Source organism: Betta splendens, chromosome 9 (assembly GCF_900634795.4).
Source record: "Betta splendens chromosome 9, fBetSpl5.4, whole genome shotgun sequence".
NCBI classification, from domain to species: domain Eukaryota; kingdom Metazoa; phylum Chordata; class Actinopteri; order Anabantiformes; family Osphronemidae; genus Betta; species Betta splendens.
In genome coordinates this window covers 25,759,512-25,778,330 of record NC_040889.2, presented here as the reverse complement: position 1 = coordinate 25,778,330, position 18,819 = coordinate 25,759,512, and the positions used below count along the sequence as shown (strand labels likewise).

Here is an 18,819-nt window from a genome sequence, read left to right as displayed (position 1 = left end):
GATCCTCAGAATTTAAATGAGTGACTGTTGGAATGTGTTTTTCACCACAATACCCACAAACAGCTTTTATTAAGCGGCCGCACCATAAACCTATCAAGAAATGAATGCACTGCATCATGGTCTAGTCGTAGATGCTAGTGGGTGAACAGACAGTGGATGCTTGCTTGGAACTAGACCCACATGTGATGGAGTCACTGCCAAGACGCTGCTGCGTGCTGCAGAAATGACTGATCTTCTAGTCTTCCACCATTGCCACCAGTGGGATCACAGGAGGTGGTCTCCTCCTGAAGCTGCTGCAGAAGGGACGTCCACACACACCACCGATAAATAGAAGTCACCTCCAGGTTCTCTCCCTTCGCGCCGTCCATGGGGGTCGTGAGGTCTTTGAACAGCTGTCTTGTCAAAAGCAAACAGTGACAAAGGCGGCCGGGGCTGGAATGCCCCCCTTTTCAGCGGGCGTAATCCCAGAACACACTGCTGTCCTACCCCATCAGGCACTGGGCCAGAGACGGGCCTTCCTGCCCTTTGGAAAGCGGGTTAGCAGCAGAGGCTGGGCCGCCAGGGGGGTAAAGCCCGCTTCAGATGGGACGGAGCGTCAGGCTGACAGCACTCTATTGCCACTGTTGTAGTAGGAGAAAATAAAGGGTTGTGCTGACGGAGGGCTGTTTGGCAGGGAGCTGGGGAGGGAGGAGGAAGAGGAGGGAGCGTGGCCGGAGAGATTAACGGAGGAGCTGAAGTTCAAGTGCATGAAAGTAGATGGGAGTATGTGCAGCACTAATCTGGGACACGCTGATTTCAGTGGTCCTGTTCGTCCCACGTTCGTGTGCTTGTGAGCGCCGCCCAGCAGAATTACAACGCATCCATCATCTCTGGAGGGGATGTCAAAAGACAAACCCCAAATTACCGGAGAATGCAGCTTAAACACATAATTATACACATTAGCTTTGCTCTTCATCGTTCCATTTACACCACAGCTAGAAATGTTCAGAATGCAACTCAAATATGTTGATTGGTACATGTTTGCATTAAGTCACGTATGCTGCAAGTTGTCACTGGTCAAACCGTGGGACCGAGGCCCATAATGGTTTCTCCTTCCTCTGCCTTTGTGCAATTAAAACTCCCACACGAAAAACGAAACGGGACACGGGAGGAGGAATGGCAGTGTTTGTGTTTATTTTGACTAATGGACAGTGTACAGGGTTTGCAGCGCTGCACTAATAAAATCATCAATAAATAAAAACAAAGAGAGACACAGACGGGAGAGAAAGTTTACTGGGATCACACTTCTCAAACCAGTAACGTGGCTGGTAGACACGTCAGATTCCACAGGTTTTCACTTTAAGACAGAAAACAGGTGCAGGTCAAGGAGCTCGGAGACGACTGTGTTATGGGATGTAATGCACACAGAGGACAGAGAGAACCACACGCACACACTCTAAGTGGCTCTTTTCCCTCTTCTGACCGATGCTTAAACCATTTAGACCACAAGTGACTGACGCTAGTTTAACGCGCGACAAAGACAAACGCGAGCACCTGAGAATCAACACCTGATATTCAACCTGAATACGGACAAAACCTAAAAACACAGATATACTGACTGAAGTCATTTCACGATGGACACATGCAGGAAGCAGTTTCTGCCTCCGACAGGGGCTTGAACTGATTGCAGCAACTGCTGTTCGGTGTTGAATACAAAAAGTAATATGTAGAAACATATACATTATACATAAACAATCAAGAGTAGAAAATGTATAAAGCAAAATATTATATTTATATATTTATACATTATGCATTGACAAATATATTTGCATTGATGGAGGTAGATAGCAAGAGGTAAAAGGAGCCAAGATGCTTTGGAGGAGAGAAAGTACATGATGTGGCTTTAAAGTTAAATGCGAGGAAGTCAGTGTGCTTCATAGAGTGGGTGCAGTGAAGAGCGTGGGCTGAAGGGGAAAGTGGCAGGACGTCGCTGATCTGGAGTCACCCATCCGGTAACCTGGGGTGGAGGGCTCCGGCCCGGCCGGCTCACAGCAGGGAGCCGCTCACACGAAGAGCACCGAGTAGGGAGGGCAGCGGCAGCCCTGCACCGACGACTCCCGCACCCAGGAGCCGTGGCAGCCGGGGACGGACGCCGCCGCCCAGAAGGTTCTGCCAACACAGTGGGACGGTGTCATTCTCCTGCGCAGAGCACGCAGACAGGCGGCTGATGGATGAAGACGTGGACAGGTCTTTTACCTGCTTCTCTCCAGGCCGTCGCCTCCACACCGGTCTGACTTGGCCATGGCGTCGCTCTGACACTCGGCACACACCAGCCTCTCTCTCACCAGCTGAGCGCTCCACACTTTGACTTTACAAGCGGCGCTGGCCTGTTTCACCTGCAGGTACACGCAGTAGCTGCACAGAGGACAGAGGCCACTCAGTGTCACAGTCACCTGCACACTCATAATGCCAGCACAGACTGTAGACTGGAACAATAATAAAGTCTTGTTTTTTTATCTCTGTGAAAGAAAGTACCTTTGGAAAACAACGTTTAAACACATTTGAATGAGCTTCAATAGTATCTTATACCACACTGATATATCTCAGCACAGGTCAAGTCAACCTTTCTTTATCTTCAAGGCATGATAGCATCCAAAAGCATCAGCAGCTGTGACTTCCCCACGAGCAGAGTCTAAATATGACTCATTCAATCATTCAGTCCAAAGACAACCACTCATCATCATCTCACATTTTCCATGAACGCTGCAGTGCACCAGATGTCACCCAATCACCCTGACTCTGTGACATCCACAAATGGTCTTCATCAATGAATAATGTGCCTTCAATTCCCAGATGCTTTATGTTCCAGTCACAACAAAATATCCAGTGTCCATTTTAATCAGTGTCAAGGCTGTGGCGTGTCAGGAACCCAGCCAAGACTCTGAATGTTCTGGTTCCGAGAACATCTGCAATCAGCTCCCATCATAGTTGACGTCTGCGCTTGAAGACCTTGCCTTCACATGCTTCATGGTTGTTTTATCTTCAGGGTCATGAAGACAATACTTAAGGCTACTGTTGCATCTACAGTCAAAACTTTAAAATGTTGTATGTCGTGATAAGTTTGGCCCTGATCTGAGCTCTCTAATCCTACAGACCTTTACTTAAGAAACAGGAAGAAAATGTTAACCAGACATCGAACGTTGAAGTGTAGTCTTATGACGGACAGTCAACTAATTACAATGACTAAATTATTAGGACCTACTGTACTGACAGGATTAAATACGACTGAGATATTAAGTTGGTAAAAACTGAACTACAGTAAATACACAGCAATCATTTAAGAACAGGCCACAGAGCAGCTGTGATCACTCCCTCTTCATCACTTCACAAGTACACGACAGCCACAGTGTGTGTGTGTGTGGCGTGTGTGCGTGTGTGAGTGCGTGCGTGCGTGCTTGTGTGCGTGCGTGCGTGCGTGCGTGCGTGTGTGTGCGTGCGTGCGTGTGTGTGCGTGCGTGCATGGACAGGGCCTTACCTGGCCTTCTCCTCCTTCATCAGCATGTGTGGTCGTCTCCACGGGTCCTTGAAGTTCCTCTTGAAGGAATCGGGCAGGATCTTCGCCACCTCTGCTGGGAGGATGCAAAAAAGTCAAACGTGTGTTTACTGCGTCTACTGAAGAGCGTCTCTTAAGCCACTCAGTGAGTTTTTTCTTGGAAGAGAGTTTCTGTGTGTTCCAGTGGGAATGATTGATGTGATTTAGCAGTAGAGTAACATAGCTGTGGCGGCTGGAGATAAGCCCAGAACAGATGTTAGCTATTAGCTTACATGTTGTAAGCACTAATTTTGCATGTGCAAATGTGAGGCTTACAGTGAAGCTGTGAAAGAGATACAGCATGTGTGTGTGTGTGTGTGTGTGTGTGTGTGTGTGTGTGTGTGTGTGTGTGTGTGTGTGCGTGTGTGTGTGCGTGTGTGTGTGTGTGTGTGTGTGTGTGTGTGCAGGTGGACCTTTAGCCGGGCTGCACACAGCGTCGTTTCCATAGCAACCGCGGCGCTGCCTAAGGTCGGGGCAGGGCGTGCCTCCGTTTCTGGGGGGAACAGATACCTGGCGACTCCTTTCTTTGCTGCCCACTCCACAGGGGGACGTGCATGACGACCAGGGCCCCCACGGCCCCACCACGCAGTCAATGGCTGCTGGAGAAACGCAACAAGAGAGATGGAACCGAGGCAACTCAAGAAATAATGTCACAGAGGCAGAACATGTCGTAGCTGTGTCGCATCGTTTTGTGGTCTCTTTATAAAGATTCAGTGCATTCTGGGAGGTTCTGGGAGTTTCAATTGAAGATTTAAAGGCATGAGGGCAGAACATGAACATTTTATTAGACCCAGACAAGCGTTCCGGCTGCTATTCTGTTTTCTAATTCTGCAGCATAAATTCATCATCAGCCCAGAAGAAGCTGTAAACTGTGCATGTGTGAGCTGCAGCACGCAGATATTCCACTGGGAACTGACTGGGTGGTAAAAGAGTAACTGGGCCATTAGCATCGACTGATGTCAGATCAGCCAAGGCCCAGACGCAGGAAGTCTGCGACCCAGGTCACGCGTGCGGGGGGGTTTAAACACAGGTCTGACTGTGCATCCTGTTCTCGTGGATTTCTACCTACCCCACAATTAAACGCTGGCGCACACAAACACAGCAGCATCGGCAGCAGCAATCACTCGCGCCGACAAGCAGTCTGGCTCAGCCAATTACATCAGACCAGGAGGAAGCTGTATTAGTTAGATGGCTGCTCTGATGAAAGCTCCGGCAGCAATCAAGGCCCGTCCACGCAGATATTTAATAGACAGACGTTTAGCAGCCTGCTTTTAGGGAGGAAGGAAACACTTGCTAAATACAAAGATGGAGAGGTGCTTAAATGCTGGAGAATAAGTGAATAAATGTAAAAACACACACACACACACAACAGTTGTTAATACAACCAAAGCAGGTGCACACGCTGAAAACCCATCCATTCAGTCCTCAAAGAAGTTACAGGATAAATACACCATAACTGAGTCTAATCCTCTCTCACTGTGGCACACTCACCCACAGTGTGTGTGTGTGTGTGTGTGTGTGTGTGTGTGTGTGTGTGTGTGTGTGTGTGTGTGTGTGTGTGTGTGTGTGTGTGTGTGTGTGTGAGAACAAGAGAAAAAGGGCGAGCGAGAGCTTTTAAGATGCCGCCCGTTCGGTTCATTCCCATGGTCTTGTTGGGGTTTTATTTGGGGGAGGGAGGGTGGCGCGCGGGGTGAGGAGGGGTGAGGGGGGGGGGTGTCTGTCTCAGTGACACAGCCGATCCACAAAGCCACTGTGGAATCTTTGCATTCCTGCACATTAGTGCTGCCCACCTGACACTCGGCTTTCCCAGCTCACCTCGCGCACACACACACACACACACACACACACACACACACACACACACACACACACACACACACACACACACCAAAACTATTCCTCCCAGATAAACCCACTCTCTTGGACTTGTTCCACCCTCATTCATCACCCTACAACGTACATTTTCCTGTGCAGAGTGACATGAAGGTTCTTGACAGAGTCGGAGCCTACGACCGTATTAACTTCCTGCTCCTCGTCTTATCGTGAAGCCCGAGTCCTCGCCTTTCCTTCCCTCCTTGGAATCTTTGCAGGAGTGACTTGTACGTGTTCCTTTCTCACAGTGGGAACAACACGACCTCGGCTCTTCAACACCAGCTTACACACAGATAGGACTCAGGCCCCGTCTGGAGGCCACGACCCGTTGACCCCCGGCCACTGGAGGTCAGAAGGTACCGGAGGTCAGAAGGTACTGGCCAAGCTGTGGTCCCCCGGCTGATTCTGGTACCGGCGGTGCCGCCGTCCTGGTGGTCACATGACAACCCCAGTGGCCGTCAGACGCGAGCAGAGTGACACAGGCGACTGGTTGTTTACCCGCTCGTTGTGCAGGTGTAGCCGGGTGCTTTTCGTTGGCTTTGAACCCGGCCAAAATGCAGCGCAGCTTCAGAAGGCGCTTGCGTTCGCTTGGACAGATCTTGTGTCAGTATGAATAATTTTCCCGGCACTTGGCAGAGCTTCAGACAGAACGCCGCTGACTGATTCAAGCCAATGACTCTGCGCCCAACATCAGCGCTTTTATCATCCGACTTCTCCAGTCACAGACCTGTTACAGCATGATAATAATGTGCCTTCTTGCATTTCTTTGCTTTGCCTTTCACTCTTTCTCAATTCAGCTTCCATTTAGGGCCTCCTAACAAAAGGACCATCAGATCTGTTCGTCCAATTCGCTTTGTGCTTTTTGTCCCTTTATCACTTTGTCAGACATTGTCCCTTGTTCTTTTCTCGCCCATCTGTCTCCTCTGTCTGGCCCTTCCTTTTTGCCCCCCCCACCTCATCCCTGATTGGACCCAGATGTCCAGCTGAACTGCTGGACCGCTGCAGCCTCCAGAGTCACCCTCCCTCCCGACAACCCTTGTAACGTTAGGCAACACCAGGCGGGTCCATAAGCCTGTTAATGGGGGTGCAGGAGGCAGGACGGAGCCCTAATAACAAGTTAGCACACAAGTGGTTCCTGTAGACACCTTGAAACGAGGAGCCAAACAAACCAACTAATTAAAAGGGTTCTATGCAAACACAGCTGAGACGCATTTCCAGCTCAAATTGCACAGCCTCCCGACACTTTATTAAAGCTTCCAAATTCTAACAACAGATGCGATGAGCTAACGTAGCAGCCTTCTGATAACTGATTAGACTCCTTCAATAACAATAATAAATGTAAAATATATGGAATCTCACATACTGTATGAAGCAATTGTTAGAGAAAAGGCGTCTCAAGGAGAAAGTGAGCTCAACCAACGTCAGATACTTCCGTCATGTAGGAACTGCAGATAGAGTTAAAGCTTAAAATGAAATTCCAAATAAACAATTTCAAGGTGAACTACTTGAAATTAGCACCCTGGAGAATTTATTGCAGCAGACGCTAACTTTAGCTTCTCAGAGACAAAAATGTGTGGGAAGCACAGGAGAACGTGAGGGAGTGAAGGCAGTGGAGGAGCTAATATCGTGGTTTGACATCATGCAGCGGCAGCAGAGGAAAGGAGGTTCCGCAGGGACGGATGCCGGCTCCTCTGGGTGCGTTGGAGAGCAGAGGTCCCGATGTGAGGCGTAGCAGATGCCTCAGCCCTTTATCCTCCACTGACGGCTATGTGACGTCTAATACTCCTGCGGCGGGACGGACGCTAACGCTAATGCTAACGCTAGGCAGGCGCTATCCTTCACTTTGTGCCTCCCAGGAAGTGGTTGTGATAAAGCGTTGTATTTGTGTTAACCTGTCCTCCCTATGAGCTATAGCCCAAACATCTGACTGGCACGTTCATCCGTTCTTGGCACATCGTTAGCATTAGCGCTTCATGGCTTTAACCCAAGTAACCCTCTGCTGAGTCTGACAGATGATGTCAAGTGAAGCAAAGCTGGCAGTAGAAATAAGATCCTCTGACGCTTGGCTTCTGAGAACACTCAGCACCTGCTCCTGCTCTCGGTTCCTAACAGCACAGTGAAATGTGCCCAGTGTTCGCTACCTGGCTACGCGGAGGTGTGTGATCGGGGTCAGATAGGGCCCGAGTGTGAGGCTGACGCAGAAGCCGCAGGCACGCTGTGTTTGCACTGTAAACACACTCAGGCTGCACATTGTGGGAGTCGCGGTGCTTTTCTTGGAGTCACTCAAGGGTCAAGGTTCACAGTAAAGCCGGCGACTCATTCGCGGAAAAGCTCTTCTGATTTGCGGTGGCCATTTACAGCGCGTCTGTCAACCGGTACCGCCACATAATGATACGCCTCCAGTGCTTTCTGTCCATGCATCGTCCCACCAGCAGGACAGGAGGGCCCGGTCCACGCATGAACGCACACGGCAGCCGTTGGCTGAGCCGCGGGGAGCAGCTGCTCTCAGACAGAGCCCCATGACTCAACGCTGACGGAGCTGCGTTCCTGCAACCTTTTCTCCTCAGCTTCACTTTGACAGGAGCGTTGGACGGATCAAGTGATGCGACTCAGCTGAGTAAATACAGGCTGCCTCCGCTACGAACTCGCTGACGAACACAACATTTCTGATTTCTGTAAAACTGCTGTTGGGGTGAACTGAAAATGTCATGTTCATTTTATTTAGCCATTAAATAAAATGATAAAATTTGCAGTACACAGGAAAGGACTTTTAAAACAACTGTGGTAAATGAAGATACTTTATGGCAGAACCCACTCTAATAAACCTTTTACTGCCTCCACCAGTGCTCTGCTGCACGAAGCACAGATACAACATGAAAACAAATCCACCTTGTACATCAAACATAGATAAAGAGAGGGACCGTTCCCGAGGACCATCCCTGCAGGTGGTTGTTAAACTGCACTCAGACAGAAAGCTGCTTCGGTTACAGTTCGGGTCAGAGTGGCTCTTGTCTGTCACATCTTGGACACAGCTCTACTGTGATTCAGTCCATTTTTGGAAGTTCGTTCCCATGGCCTCCATTCCCTCATTTGTCCTTTTATAGCAGCAGCCTTGATGATGATGCAAGACGTTATTTAAACTCACATTTGGCTTCTGAAGAACAATAACATTAAACATTAGTCCTCTGTTGTTTGCGGAAAATGACCCTACACTCCCCCACGTGCCTTTTCCTGGAATACATTGGAAAACAAGACTTTAACTTGAAGTTCAAGGGTCAAGTTAAAAAATACAATCACACATAGAACCCCACGTGAAAACACTATGAGGACATTTCCAAGTTCCCATTTTCAAATAGTGTCTTCTCCTGGTCACAGAGGATGCACCAGAGGCAGCTACATGTAGTATGTCTCACTGTCTCCATGTCACCTTTGTGACAGACGTGATTAAAACTGGGCATGAGGAACAACAAGGACCCAACACAATCAAAGTGAAATATATCTACAGTGCCAGTATCAATTGATTCCTCAAAATCACTTCAAACTCGTGTCATTTGATAAGTAAAAGCAACTTACCAAGTCCCTGGCACACACCCTGATAGTCCTCACAGCAGTCTCCGGTTTTCTGACAGTACGCATCGCAGTAACAAACAGTTTTTCTCTTGGTGTACTCAAAACATTCATTATTCCGGCCTGTGCAGCACTTGGGGTTCTCGCGCTCCCTGCAGCCCGCTGCTGCCTGCGGAACAAGTTCCCCACAGTAAAAGGCTAAATATCCACAGACGATAAAGCCGAGACGCGCCGAGCTCCATCCGTGCGCTCCCATGACCGACGCTCTTCTGGGATCGGCGCTCCAACACACTCCGCTGGTGGATGCGTCACTTTGGGTTGCGCTTGAAATGTTTTTATATTATTGTGCAGCTGTTTTTTTTCTATATAGAATCCGGGAGCAACATGGTTGTGTGAAGGAAGAAGAGGAGTGACTTTTGCACTGACACCTATGCGAAGAAGCGATGCGTAAAAGTGGAGCTGTGCGCGCACCAGCTCTGCTCTAATAGTCGGTTGGACACCGCCCCTCAGAGCTGCTGCTGTAGAAAGAACGCCAGCCTTTCCTCATCTCCTCTTTCTCTTTATATTGATTGCACAATATGTTGAAACCAACTGAGTGCTACAACAAATGACACAGGTCAAAAGTATGTTGGACTACGTCTGTTGCCAAGATACAGGTGGGATGTAAATACGTGGCAACACAGATAACCACGGATTATCTGGTGTCCTACTGTCAACTCATACGTAGATTACGTGAAACTGCATTTGAAAAAAGTGCAGCTCTCTTTAGTACAATATAGTGTGAAGCTGTAAACCATCCAAATCCGGTTTTAAACCCTAATCAGTAAATCTAATTCAGCACCACGGACAGCGGTGCGGCCGCTGTATACAACAAAAATAAAGAAAAAGGAAAATAATCCACGAATATAAGCTTCAGTCTACAGCCAGTGAAGAATGTGAGTTTAGGGCATAACATGATCTCCACTTTAGGAGCAGGAGCACCCACCCCATTGAGAGAAAGACTGGAGAACAATGACATTACTTACCCTTCACTTGTTCTAAGTGAATAGAGAAACGGAGCAATGGGGGGTTACTGTAAAAGCTCATGGGGAGGAGCACCACACAAAAGATGTCTGTGGGGGAAAAGGTCAGGGCAAAACCTCATGTAAGTGGAAATGTGTACTTTGAAATAGTATGGATTCCAAAAAATAGTGCAGTAAAAATATTTGCACACATTTTAATGCCAGGCTTCGTTTATCTGCTGTTTTTGCTGGTAGTTTCATCCCCTCAAAGTGTTTGTAGTTACAGCACACACATGCATGATGTGAAACCACAGGAAGCCAGTGCTTGTTATTCCCCACGCACCTGTAGCCACTAAAGCCAAGCTAAAGCCGCTGCTCAGGAAAACAGGAAGCCAGAACGTTTAAATGCTGGAGTTCAAAAACAATCTGTGAACATGAACTGACCGAAGGGGGGGGGGTGATGATGTTAGGTTGAAGCCCCCCACAGACACACACATCTTAGAACACCCCCTATTGTACAAATACGAAGAGAAAAAAGTATTTTTTTTTCATTACTGTCAGAGTAATAGCGCCCCCTGGCGTTTAAGTAACGCCACTACAGTCGAGGCCCAGTGGCGTCATTAGGTTCACGTTTCATGCGGTCACTCCAGGTCTCTGGTGGTAAACTGGTACACAACAGACCACTGTCCTCTACTGAAAGCTAGTTTCTTCCTGTGGCTGTTCCAGCAATTGAATTTCCCTGCTGTGGGATCAATAAAGTGCCATCCATCCATCCATCCATCTAGAGATACAGAAAGTCAACTGAACATAGAAAAGGAGAATGTGAAACTAGCACATGAAACATCTGAACCACAGCATTATGGCACCAGCCAATCATCTAATTACCTGCACCTGAGAATGTCATGGTTGGAGGGAGCATGTTTGTAGAGCAGGCCAAACATCAGGCCCCCAAAAAAACAAATCACGACAAAACCATCTGGACAAAGCTACACACAGAAGTAAGACAAGTACAAATATTTCAGTACATTGGACTTTTGAGCAAAACACACATTTCTTACTACTCTCCTTCCTCTGCAGAGCGCCGTGCGCGCCTTCTCAGACACAGGCACGTGTGTGATGTGACAGCTGATTCACTCTTCATGAGCATCAGCCAAAACTGGAACAATGAGCTCGCTGTTCCATCCAGCCCTGCTGTACCTGCCCCCCGTGGTTCGTTCCTGTGTGAACCGTTGCAGCCAAAAGGGCAAAACAACAGAGCCAGAAGACTTGGTGCAACTCCCTGCAGGACTTCAAGTTTCCACATGTTTATTTCAATGACAACAAAAGGATTTTAAGACAGAAGGAGGCGAACATGTTGATTGCACATCATAAAGAACCATATAGCCTACACACAGGTTAGGAGTACACTGGTTGGTAATAATTCATCACTTGGCTATTTGACAGTTAGGAACAAACAGCTTTTTGACCAAAAAGAATATACAAAAAATATCTGAAGTTTAATTCAGAATCAATAAACTATAAGCATTCTTTGATACAATCATTACAGTAAGATGAACAAGTTGATGAAAGATGACTTGTTATAAAAATACAGAAAGAAACTATTAAATAGTTCAACAAATGTTAAGTATGTACTAACGCACACTAACAAAAGGCACATGAGTGTAAAAACGAACCCTGAATGCATCATGGCACCAGAATTCTGAACCCCAGGCCAGTCCAGCTCCACCTCAAACTTGACATATTAGTGGATGCGCATGAACTGTGGGAAGTTGCCCGTGCAGATCAACCAACATGAATGTGTTTATCAGGAAGAAGAGGTGCATCTAAAAAATGAGCCACACGAGCTGAGCTGAAGGAACGGTGGTGGATACGATGACCGATAATGCATCCAGACATGTGTGAGGTTGCTTCACCTGCAGGACTCAGTGTCATTCAGACTCACAGTGAACCAATAGTAATACTGTACCGTTAGAGTTCCATAAAAACACCTTCACACCACGACCAGATTAATGAAGAACACTTCACACCAGTGGCCCACGTTTAGTCTAGAAATCATCTAAATGTTCAACATTCATCTCTGAATAAATACATATAGAAAATATGTCACAATATACATCATAGTATTTTATATCTGCTTTTTTCCTTTCTATTAAGATCATCAGGATTATTTTGCGCATGTTTTTGGCACAAAAATAAAAATATATCCTACTTCACAATGATGTTAATAATAAACTAAGTTAGAATCTACATTTTATAAAAATAACTGGCATATTATAAAAGCTACAGTCTATTGAAAGCTTAGTTATGATAGATGTCAATTATCTGATGAACTGGATTTAACCCCTTCAACAACTAGAGGAGACAAAGATTTTTTGTGGTATATTGTTCCTGAAAAGAAAAAAAATACAGAAGAGGTTTAAAGGATTTGAAGATCTGGGCCAGACAACTCAAATACATTTTCACAAACAAAGTCAGGAAACATTGAGTTGTTGACCATAATCACACCTTGCTTCACAGTTGATGACGTGGTTAAGCAGCCTTTTCACAGTTTCTGTCAAACCCTTTAATCCCACTACTGGACCTGAGCATGGCAGCGCTGCCGTTGTCTCCTCCTTCCAGGCTTGGTGGGTCCCTGTCTATGAGCACAGGAGGCAGGACGCCGTCGCCCCCTGCGTGGAGCGGCTCAGTCCGTCTTCCAGGCTGCATTCAGGACCTTCACCACCTCTTCATAGATGATGAAGACGATTGCCACATCCAGACACACGCGGCCGAGCCGAGGAACGGTCCCTTTGTAGAAACTGCAGAGAGGCGTGAATAGAAAACACCACACAGATCAAATCTAGTCATACGCCAAACTGCCACTGTTTATCAAGATCATCAATAACCTCACATATTTGTTATGGTCATGTACTCACGCCTTTAGACCCTCATATCTCAGGATCTTCACAGCACAGTCTAACACGCTTTTGTATTTATGCGCATCTAGACCCTTTGGACAAAAAAGGAGAGAAATAATCTGCAAGTGGCAGCAACAACAACAAACTCTAACCCTGTGCTTTGCCAGTCTTTTAAAATTGTATTATTAGGTTTTACCTTTTGCTTCTATATATTGTTAATCTCTAGTGTTTCCTTTAAGACAGTTTGCCCATTCCTGTTTTAGCCATTGCATTTTATATTTTATTAGTGTTGTGCTGTATGGTTTATTGGTGTTTTTATGTATTCATTCATTCCTTTTACTAGTTTTTTTCTTTAAAACAGAATTTGCTTTAACCATTATTTTCTTTTAACCTTTTGGAGGGAGGAGTGAAGCACATTTATGTGTGAAAAGTGCTATATTTTGTTTGTTTGTTTGGTTGGTTGATTGATTGATTGATTGATTGATTGATTGATTGATTGATTGATTGATTGATTGATTGATTGATTGATTGATTGATTGATTGATTGATTGATTTTCACCACAGACCTGCATTCGAGTCTTGATGACGTCTAGTGGCGTGTTTCCAAAGACACTGGCTGCTCCTGCTATGGCGCCAAATGTACCGGTCACCAGGGGGTTAATAGGTTTGTTGGGGTTATCGCCTAGAAAAGGGGTTAAACAGGTGGATAGCTGGTGAAACCAACAGGTGCTTTGCTGCATCCTCACTGACTATTCCGTTTCAAACGTACTGACCTTTGTACCAGTTCTTCAGAGAGGTCATCACAAAGAAGCGAATGGCCTGGTTGGAGCCTTGTTTGAGAATCGTAGCAGTGAGACCCTGGTACGTCCCTTTTAATCCTGAACAGGTAAAGAGAGAATATGCATTTTCTACTAGGTAACTACTTTTGGGTTTTTTTCCTTCGCCACAGCGAATGATAGGCATGGTTGTTTGGTTAGTTTTTACATCGGATGCCCTTCCTGACGCGACCCCTCCTTTTATCCAGGCTCTAATCTGGCACAGAGGTCACTGGGCTGTTGGCTGTTTTCTACTGTGTATCGGTATTTTCACCGTTTATTTACTGTTGCCTACGAGTATAATGTCTTGACCTGTCTGGCCACTAGATGGCAGGAGAGTTACACATGGGTGAAGTTTTACCTTGCTCTCTGACGATCTCTCGGACTCCGTGGAAGAAGCCCTTGTATTTGGGGTTTAGTGACGTCTGGTCATGAATGAATTTAACCTTGGGAGATTAAAAAAGAAAGAAAGAAAATAATGATTGTTGCTCTTCAGAGGAAAAAAATGCTTTGCTGAGTTTGTGTTACTTTTTCAGATGGTCATATAGAATAAACTGACTGATACAATAAAAATATACAAATGAAATCTACGCAGAGGCAAGTTAGTGACACACCTTGACAGTTTCCATGGGACAAACCACTAGAACAGCCTCCATCACGCCAGCACCGAGCCCACAGAGCAGGCCTTTGGTGCTGTCCAGGCGACCGGTCTCATCCTTTGCACGGTTACTGAGGAACTCAAACACTCCAAACCTGGGAAGGAAAATAGAGTCTACATTTAATAATTCGAACAGTAACCACATGCATCCACCCTGTGGTGAAAGGCTGTAGGGAAGGAGGGAATGGCCACAGACTTAAATTCAATGTATCTCCACACAGGGCTGGAAAAAGCTCAATGTGCTTAAGTGTCCATGTTCATTTACAATAAAGCATCTCGGTAGGTGAACGTTGACCAGCATCAGCTGCCATGAACGCCAGCTGAGACAGAGCGAGGTGTGGTTTACATTTCTCTGCAATCACAAATTGTTGTGCCAGCCAGTCCTTTACAAGAAAGGTTATTTATAGCTGGAATTGAATTCTGGCGAAAGCAGGATGCTGCTCCGGCCGTTTAGCGAAGGGGGCGGGGGAGGACGGACACTCGCTCCTGATGGATGCTTTGTCTTTTCTCAGTCCGCTTGAACACTTGACCCGACGTCATCACACGCCTCGTGTGCTTTTACTTTTTTTACTTTTTTACTTTTTGCCTTTCTGAGAAAAGATTTTCCTCTGCTCATTAACCTTCCACATCTGCTCCAACGTCGCACTCCCTGCACAGATTTAATTTGCTTTCAAAGACAGCCCCCACACAATTAACTGACTCCCACTGTCACACAGAACATGCCATAATAATTCTTAAAATCACACTGACTATAAACCGCTTTTAAGCTTTTGAGGAAGGAAAGGAATGCAAGCGCACTCCCCTACAGCTACTGTAGCTTAGCCTGCAGGGAACCTAATAAACTAACCTGTGAAATAAGCATTACTCATTAAAAGCTGCAGGAGAGGAACCGTCCACTCTTAGACTCGCTCCTTTGCACATTTACTCCCACATTCTCCTGCTCTCATTTAACAAATGGACCAAACCTCCACTTAAACTCTCGCATCATGTTTTGGCTGACATCCACAATCAGAGATGAGTCATTCTGGACAGCGGAGCGCTGCCCAATCTACATTAGTGGGTCTTTTCACAAGGTCATTTCCGCTGATCTTAAGAGATGAGGAGAGATAAAGGGGAAAGACACAAGAGGAGGAGACGAGAAAGGACGTGAGGTTGAGAGGAAGAAGGGGTCAATGGCTCTTGTGTCCACCATCACAGCCCTCCAGCAGCTGGCACGGTTCATGATGGTGAATAAGCAATCGGTTAATGGGATGGGGGTGAAGTTGGCTGGGAAGAGAGAAATGTAAAGGAAGGAAAGATACATAAGATGACAAATGAACTGAATCGCTTATATAAAGCCTAGATCGATAGAAGAACGGCCCTCTTCCCATCATCTCTGTCATGCTCCCTTTTTCCATATAAACTGTATGTGTAATATGCAGTGCAATACAGAGGACATGGCTTTAACCTCTTTAGTCCTCTAGCTATTTTCTCTCCAGAGCAGAAGGAACTATTCAGATTCCCTCTGAGAAAGGAGCTGAAGGCTGACTGACATGGTCATATGTGCGCACAAACACTACAAGTAAACACACACACACACACACACACACACACACACACACACACACACACACACACACACACACACACACACACACACACACACACGGCTCGTTGTAGACCTACTGAGACCCTGCCTGAGTGTGAGTGGCATCGTTGCTCCGCCTGACTGGGCCTGTCTCTCCATTGTACAGACAGGCTCCAGCGACACACACACATACACACCGACACACACAGGAAAAATAAAGAGGGAAATGGGAGAAAAGAGAGAATAAAAAATAAAAAGAAACAATGAAGGCGTGTGTGTGCGTGCGTGTTTGTGTGCGCGCGCGCACAGCAAGGGGAGCACTCGTCTGGCCACAAATGTCACTGCTGTAAAAAAATGATGTAATTATACTAGTGTGGCATTTATGCGTTGCATTGTGGGTAATGGACTGTAATAACTGGAGTGTCTGAGTTAGTGGTCCCAGAAAGTAGATCACAGTAGCTTAGCTGAAGCGTACAGCGTCTCAGCTGCATGTCACGTACCGGACTGCAGACTTGGGTATGGACCCATACAGCAGTGAGCTCAGCCCTCGGTACAGTCCTTTGACCCCATGGCTCTGAACCGTCTGTCTCACACAGTCACCTGGAGAAAGAAACACACCAATATAAAATGTCAAAACGTAGTGAAGTCTAATTACTTTCAATTGTACTATATTTATTTGTGTAATGAGTTGTGTAAATAAATTATAATAATTAAATTGTGAGACTAATTTTCCCAAAGCATGATGTTTTTCTGTGCTTTTCCTCTGCTGTTCTAACGAACCAACTCCACAACTAAGCAAGAAAAGCACAGCTGTCTGGAACAGTCATTAGCACAGACTCCGATCCTCAGAGCTCCAGCCAACGTTAACAGATACTGTGTGTGTGTGTGTGTGTGTGTGTGTGTGTGTGTGTGTGTGTGTGTGTGTGTGTGTGTGTGTGTGTGTGTGTGTGTGTGTGTGTGTGTGTACACTGGTTCTAAGTCATCTCAACAAGAACGGCGACAGCCTGCCTGAATCCACGATGTACCTGGGGATGACGGGTAATTAGATAATGAGCTCCTGTGAGGGGATACGAGGCGGAAAGAGAAGGATACATATGCAGACAGGCAGACAGGTACTGAGGCAGACAGACAGACAGGCAGGTAGACAGATATCTTTAAAGCAGGACTCTGAGCCACACCCATCTTTCTTCCATGACACGTTTTCATGTCCACTTTTTCCAATTAAAAAAAATGAATGAATTAGAAGGACTTTGTCCTGCATCTGTATTTAATAAGCCTACATTTAATTCCAAAACCAGGTGATACTGACCTATTCCCCTGTATTTGGGTGGATTGGACCTCTCGTCCAGCTGGAGCTGTGTCTTGACGTACTCTGTGGGGAAGGTGATGCAGATCTCTATGCCACCAGCGATTCCACCTAAGTCACAACAAACACATATTGAGATTGATATTCAGGCTTCTCTGCTGACGGGTAGCCTGGAACGCCGGGCTGCAGCTCTTCAAGCCCGGTTCCCCCATGAATTACAAAGAGGTGCCGTTACGTCACGGATCATTACAGTGACTCCACAAATGACTTTCTCTCCATAAACAATAAAAGCTGCTTCCAGGGGAGGACGAGCAACGAGCTAGACGGTAATGAATCAAGTGCTTCTGTCCAGAGTGAGCGTCCGAGGAATGAAGAGAAGCTCAACGGCAGCGTGAGGAGACTTCGATTTTATACGTTCTAGTGTGCGTTTACAGAGACAAAGCCCTCGCTGGACAGTTCAGCCTGAAACCCGCCACAGTCGACGGGTGGATGAGTCCAAACGCAGAGCTGATGCCCAACAAAGATGAGTCACGAGGGAAGGAGGGAGGATGGAGAGAGGGCTGACATTAATTAAATTATCTGCTCAGCCTGCAGGGAGGGGCTCCATTACATGGGCCAAGACCCTCCATTAGCTGAATGACACAGTCACAGGTACACAGCCAGGCAGACGCACACTAACAGAACACACTAAATGTTTCCTCTACCCTCAATAACCCTTAAGTGTGATTTTAGAGTAGTGAGTAAACGTTGAGCAGCTGAAACCCGTCTGAAACGGGAGCTCCAACCATCCTGATCCGGGATCAGCGGGTCAGTGTGCCATAGTGAAGAACAAACAAGCGGCCACATTCATGTGTGTTCAGCCGAGAACGAGCTGCGGGTGAGAAGCGAGCGCCTCGGCAGCAGATTCACCAGATCAATCCTGCTCAGACGCAGGATCCACGCAGGACACGCCGCTTGTTTGTCTTCCAGTCCATTTTACAGCCTGGCGGCGCACACGCGTTTAGAGACGACACCACAAATGACTCCTGTGGCACTGCCAGGTGTTAACCATCAATCTTTATCGCACAACTCCCCCGTTTGCGATTCGTCCCCGAGCGGCGTGCAGCCTCATCCCGCTGCACGCCGTCACAAAATCAATGCATCCGAATAGATCTTTGACACTTAGATTACATGAGAAAAATGGAAATGGCAGTGGGGGAACATTTAGAAGCCAGTGGAGGAAAAACAGGAAAGAATAATGTGGGATAAGAAACATGTGGAGCCTCCTCAAGGCCTGAAGCTTCCACAGGCTAAAGCGCTTTGATGAATCCAACACAGACGCTTGTTGTACCATTTAAACACACTCGTTAGATGTGTGCGACTTAATTCACTTCTTCTAATGACAAATCTGTTATTAAAACGCACTGAGTGATTATATTTCCAACTTTTCGTGGCCGCGTACTCAAACACACAGACAGGTGGAGGCCGGCGCAGCCAGCTGATGGGGAGGAACACTCCCTGGAACCGTGTTCTGCCTCGTTGGGTCACTCTAATGAGGACCCGGCACATCTGGCCCAGTCTGAAAC

The 18,819-nt window shown here is 46.7% G+C and overlaps 2 protein-coding genes across 5 annotated transcripts in view; both read right to left on the bottom strand.

The window, feature by feature from the left end:
• Positions 1 to 1,150: 1,150 nt before the first annotated feature.
• Positions 1,151 to 9,498, bottom strand: si:dkey-178e17.3 (somatomedin-B and thrombospondin type-1 domain-containing protein). 2 transcript variants are annotated; one of them, XM_055512023.1, is made up of 5 exons: positions 9,017 to 9,498; positions 3,985 to 4,167; positions 3,515 to 3,605; positions 2,236 to 2,394; positions 1,151 to 2,148 (listed from the first exon to the last, which is right to left on the bottom strand). In XM_055512023.1, the coding sequence occupies exons 1-5, from the start codon at positions 9,264 to 9,266 to the stop codon at positions 2,043 to 2,045; spliced, it is 789 nt and encodes a 262-aa protein (XP_055367998.1). In that variant the 5' UTR covers positions 9,267 to 9,498; the 3' UTR covers positions 1,151 to 2,042. The 2 variants fall into 2 exon arrangements, with proteins under 2 accessions (XP_055367998.1, XP_029019732.1); XM_029163899.3 differs by having other exon boundaries at positions 3,985 to 4,170; positions 9,017 to 9,492.
• A 1,801-nt stretch (positions 9,499 to 11,299) lies between these two features.
• si:dkey-178e17.1 (tricarboxylate transport protein B, mitochondrial) overlaps positions 11,300 to 18,819 on the bottom strand; it is an 11,322-nt gene continuing 3,802 nt past the window's right edge. For 2 of the 3 annotated variants that reach the window (XM_041072512.2, XM_029161778.3), the window contains exons 2-9: positions 17,258 to 17,365; positions 16,449 to 16,548; positions 14,338 to 14,476; positions 14,085 to 14,169; positions 13,682 to 13,786; positions 13,475 to 13,590; positions 12,927 to 13,000; positions 11,300 to 12,809 (exon numbers count right to left, since the gene is read on the bottom strand). In XM_041072512.2, coding sequence (XP_040928446.1) covers positions 12,695 to 12,809; positions 12,927 to 13,000; positions 13,475 to 13,590; positions 13,682 to 13,786; positions 14,085 to 14,169; positions 14,338 to 14,476; positions 16,449 to 16,548; positions 17,258 to 17,365 — 842 coding nt within the window. In that variant the 3' untranslated portion in view covers positions 11,300 to 12,694. The remainder of the gene's footprint in view (positions 12,810 to 12,926; positions 13,001 to 13,474; positions 13,591 to 13,681; positions 13,787 to 14,084; positions 14,170 to 14,337; positions 14,477 to 16,448; positions 16,549 to 17,257; positions 17,366 to 18,819) is intronic. The other variant, XR_003786915.3, reaches the window with a different exon arrangement.

Excerpts from the sequence above, each read along its gene's own strand:
- si:dkey-178e17.3 (XM_029163899.3), bottom strand. The coding sequence starts at position 9,266 with ATGGGAGCGCACGGATGGAGCTCGGCGCGTCTCGGCTTTATCGTCTGT. Across the intron at positions 4,171-9,016 it reads GGGTGTGTGCCAGGGACTTG|CAGCCATTGACTGCGTGGTG; the intron begins GTAAGTTGCTTT and ends GCGTTTCTCCAG. Across the intron at positions 2,149-2,235 it reads GACGGCCTGGAGAGAAGCAG|AACCTTCTGGGCGGCGGCGT; the intron begins GTAAAAGACCTG and ends CTGTGTTGGCAG.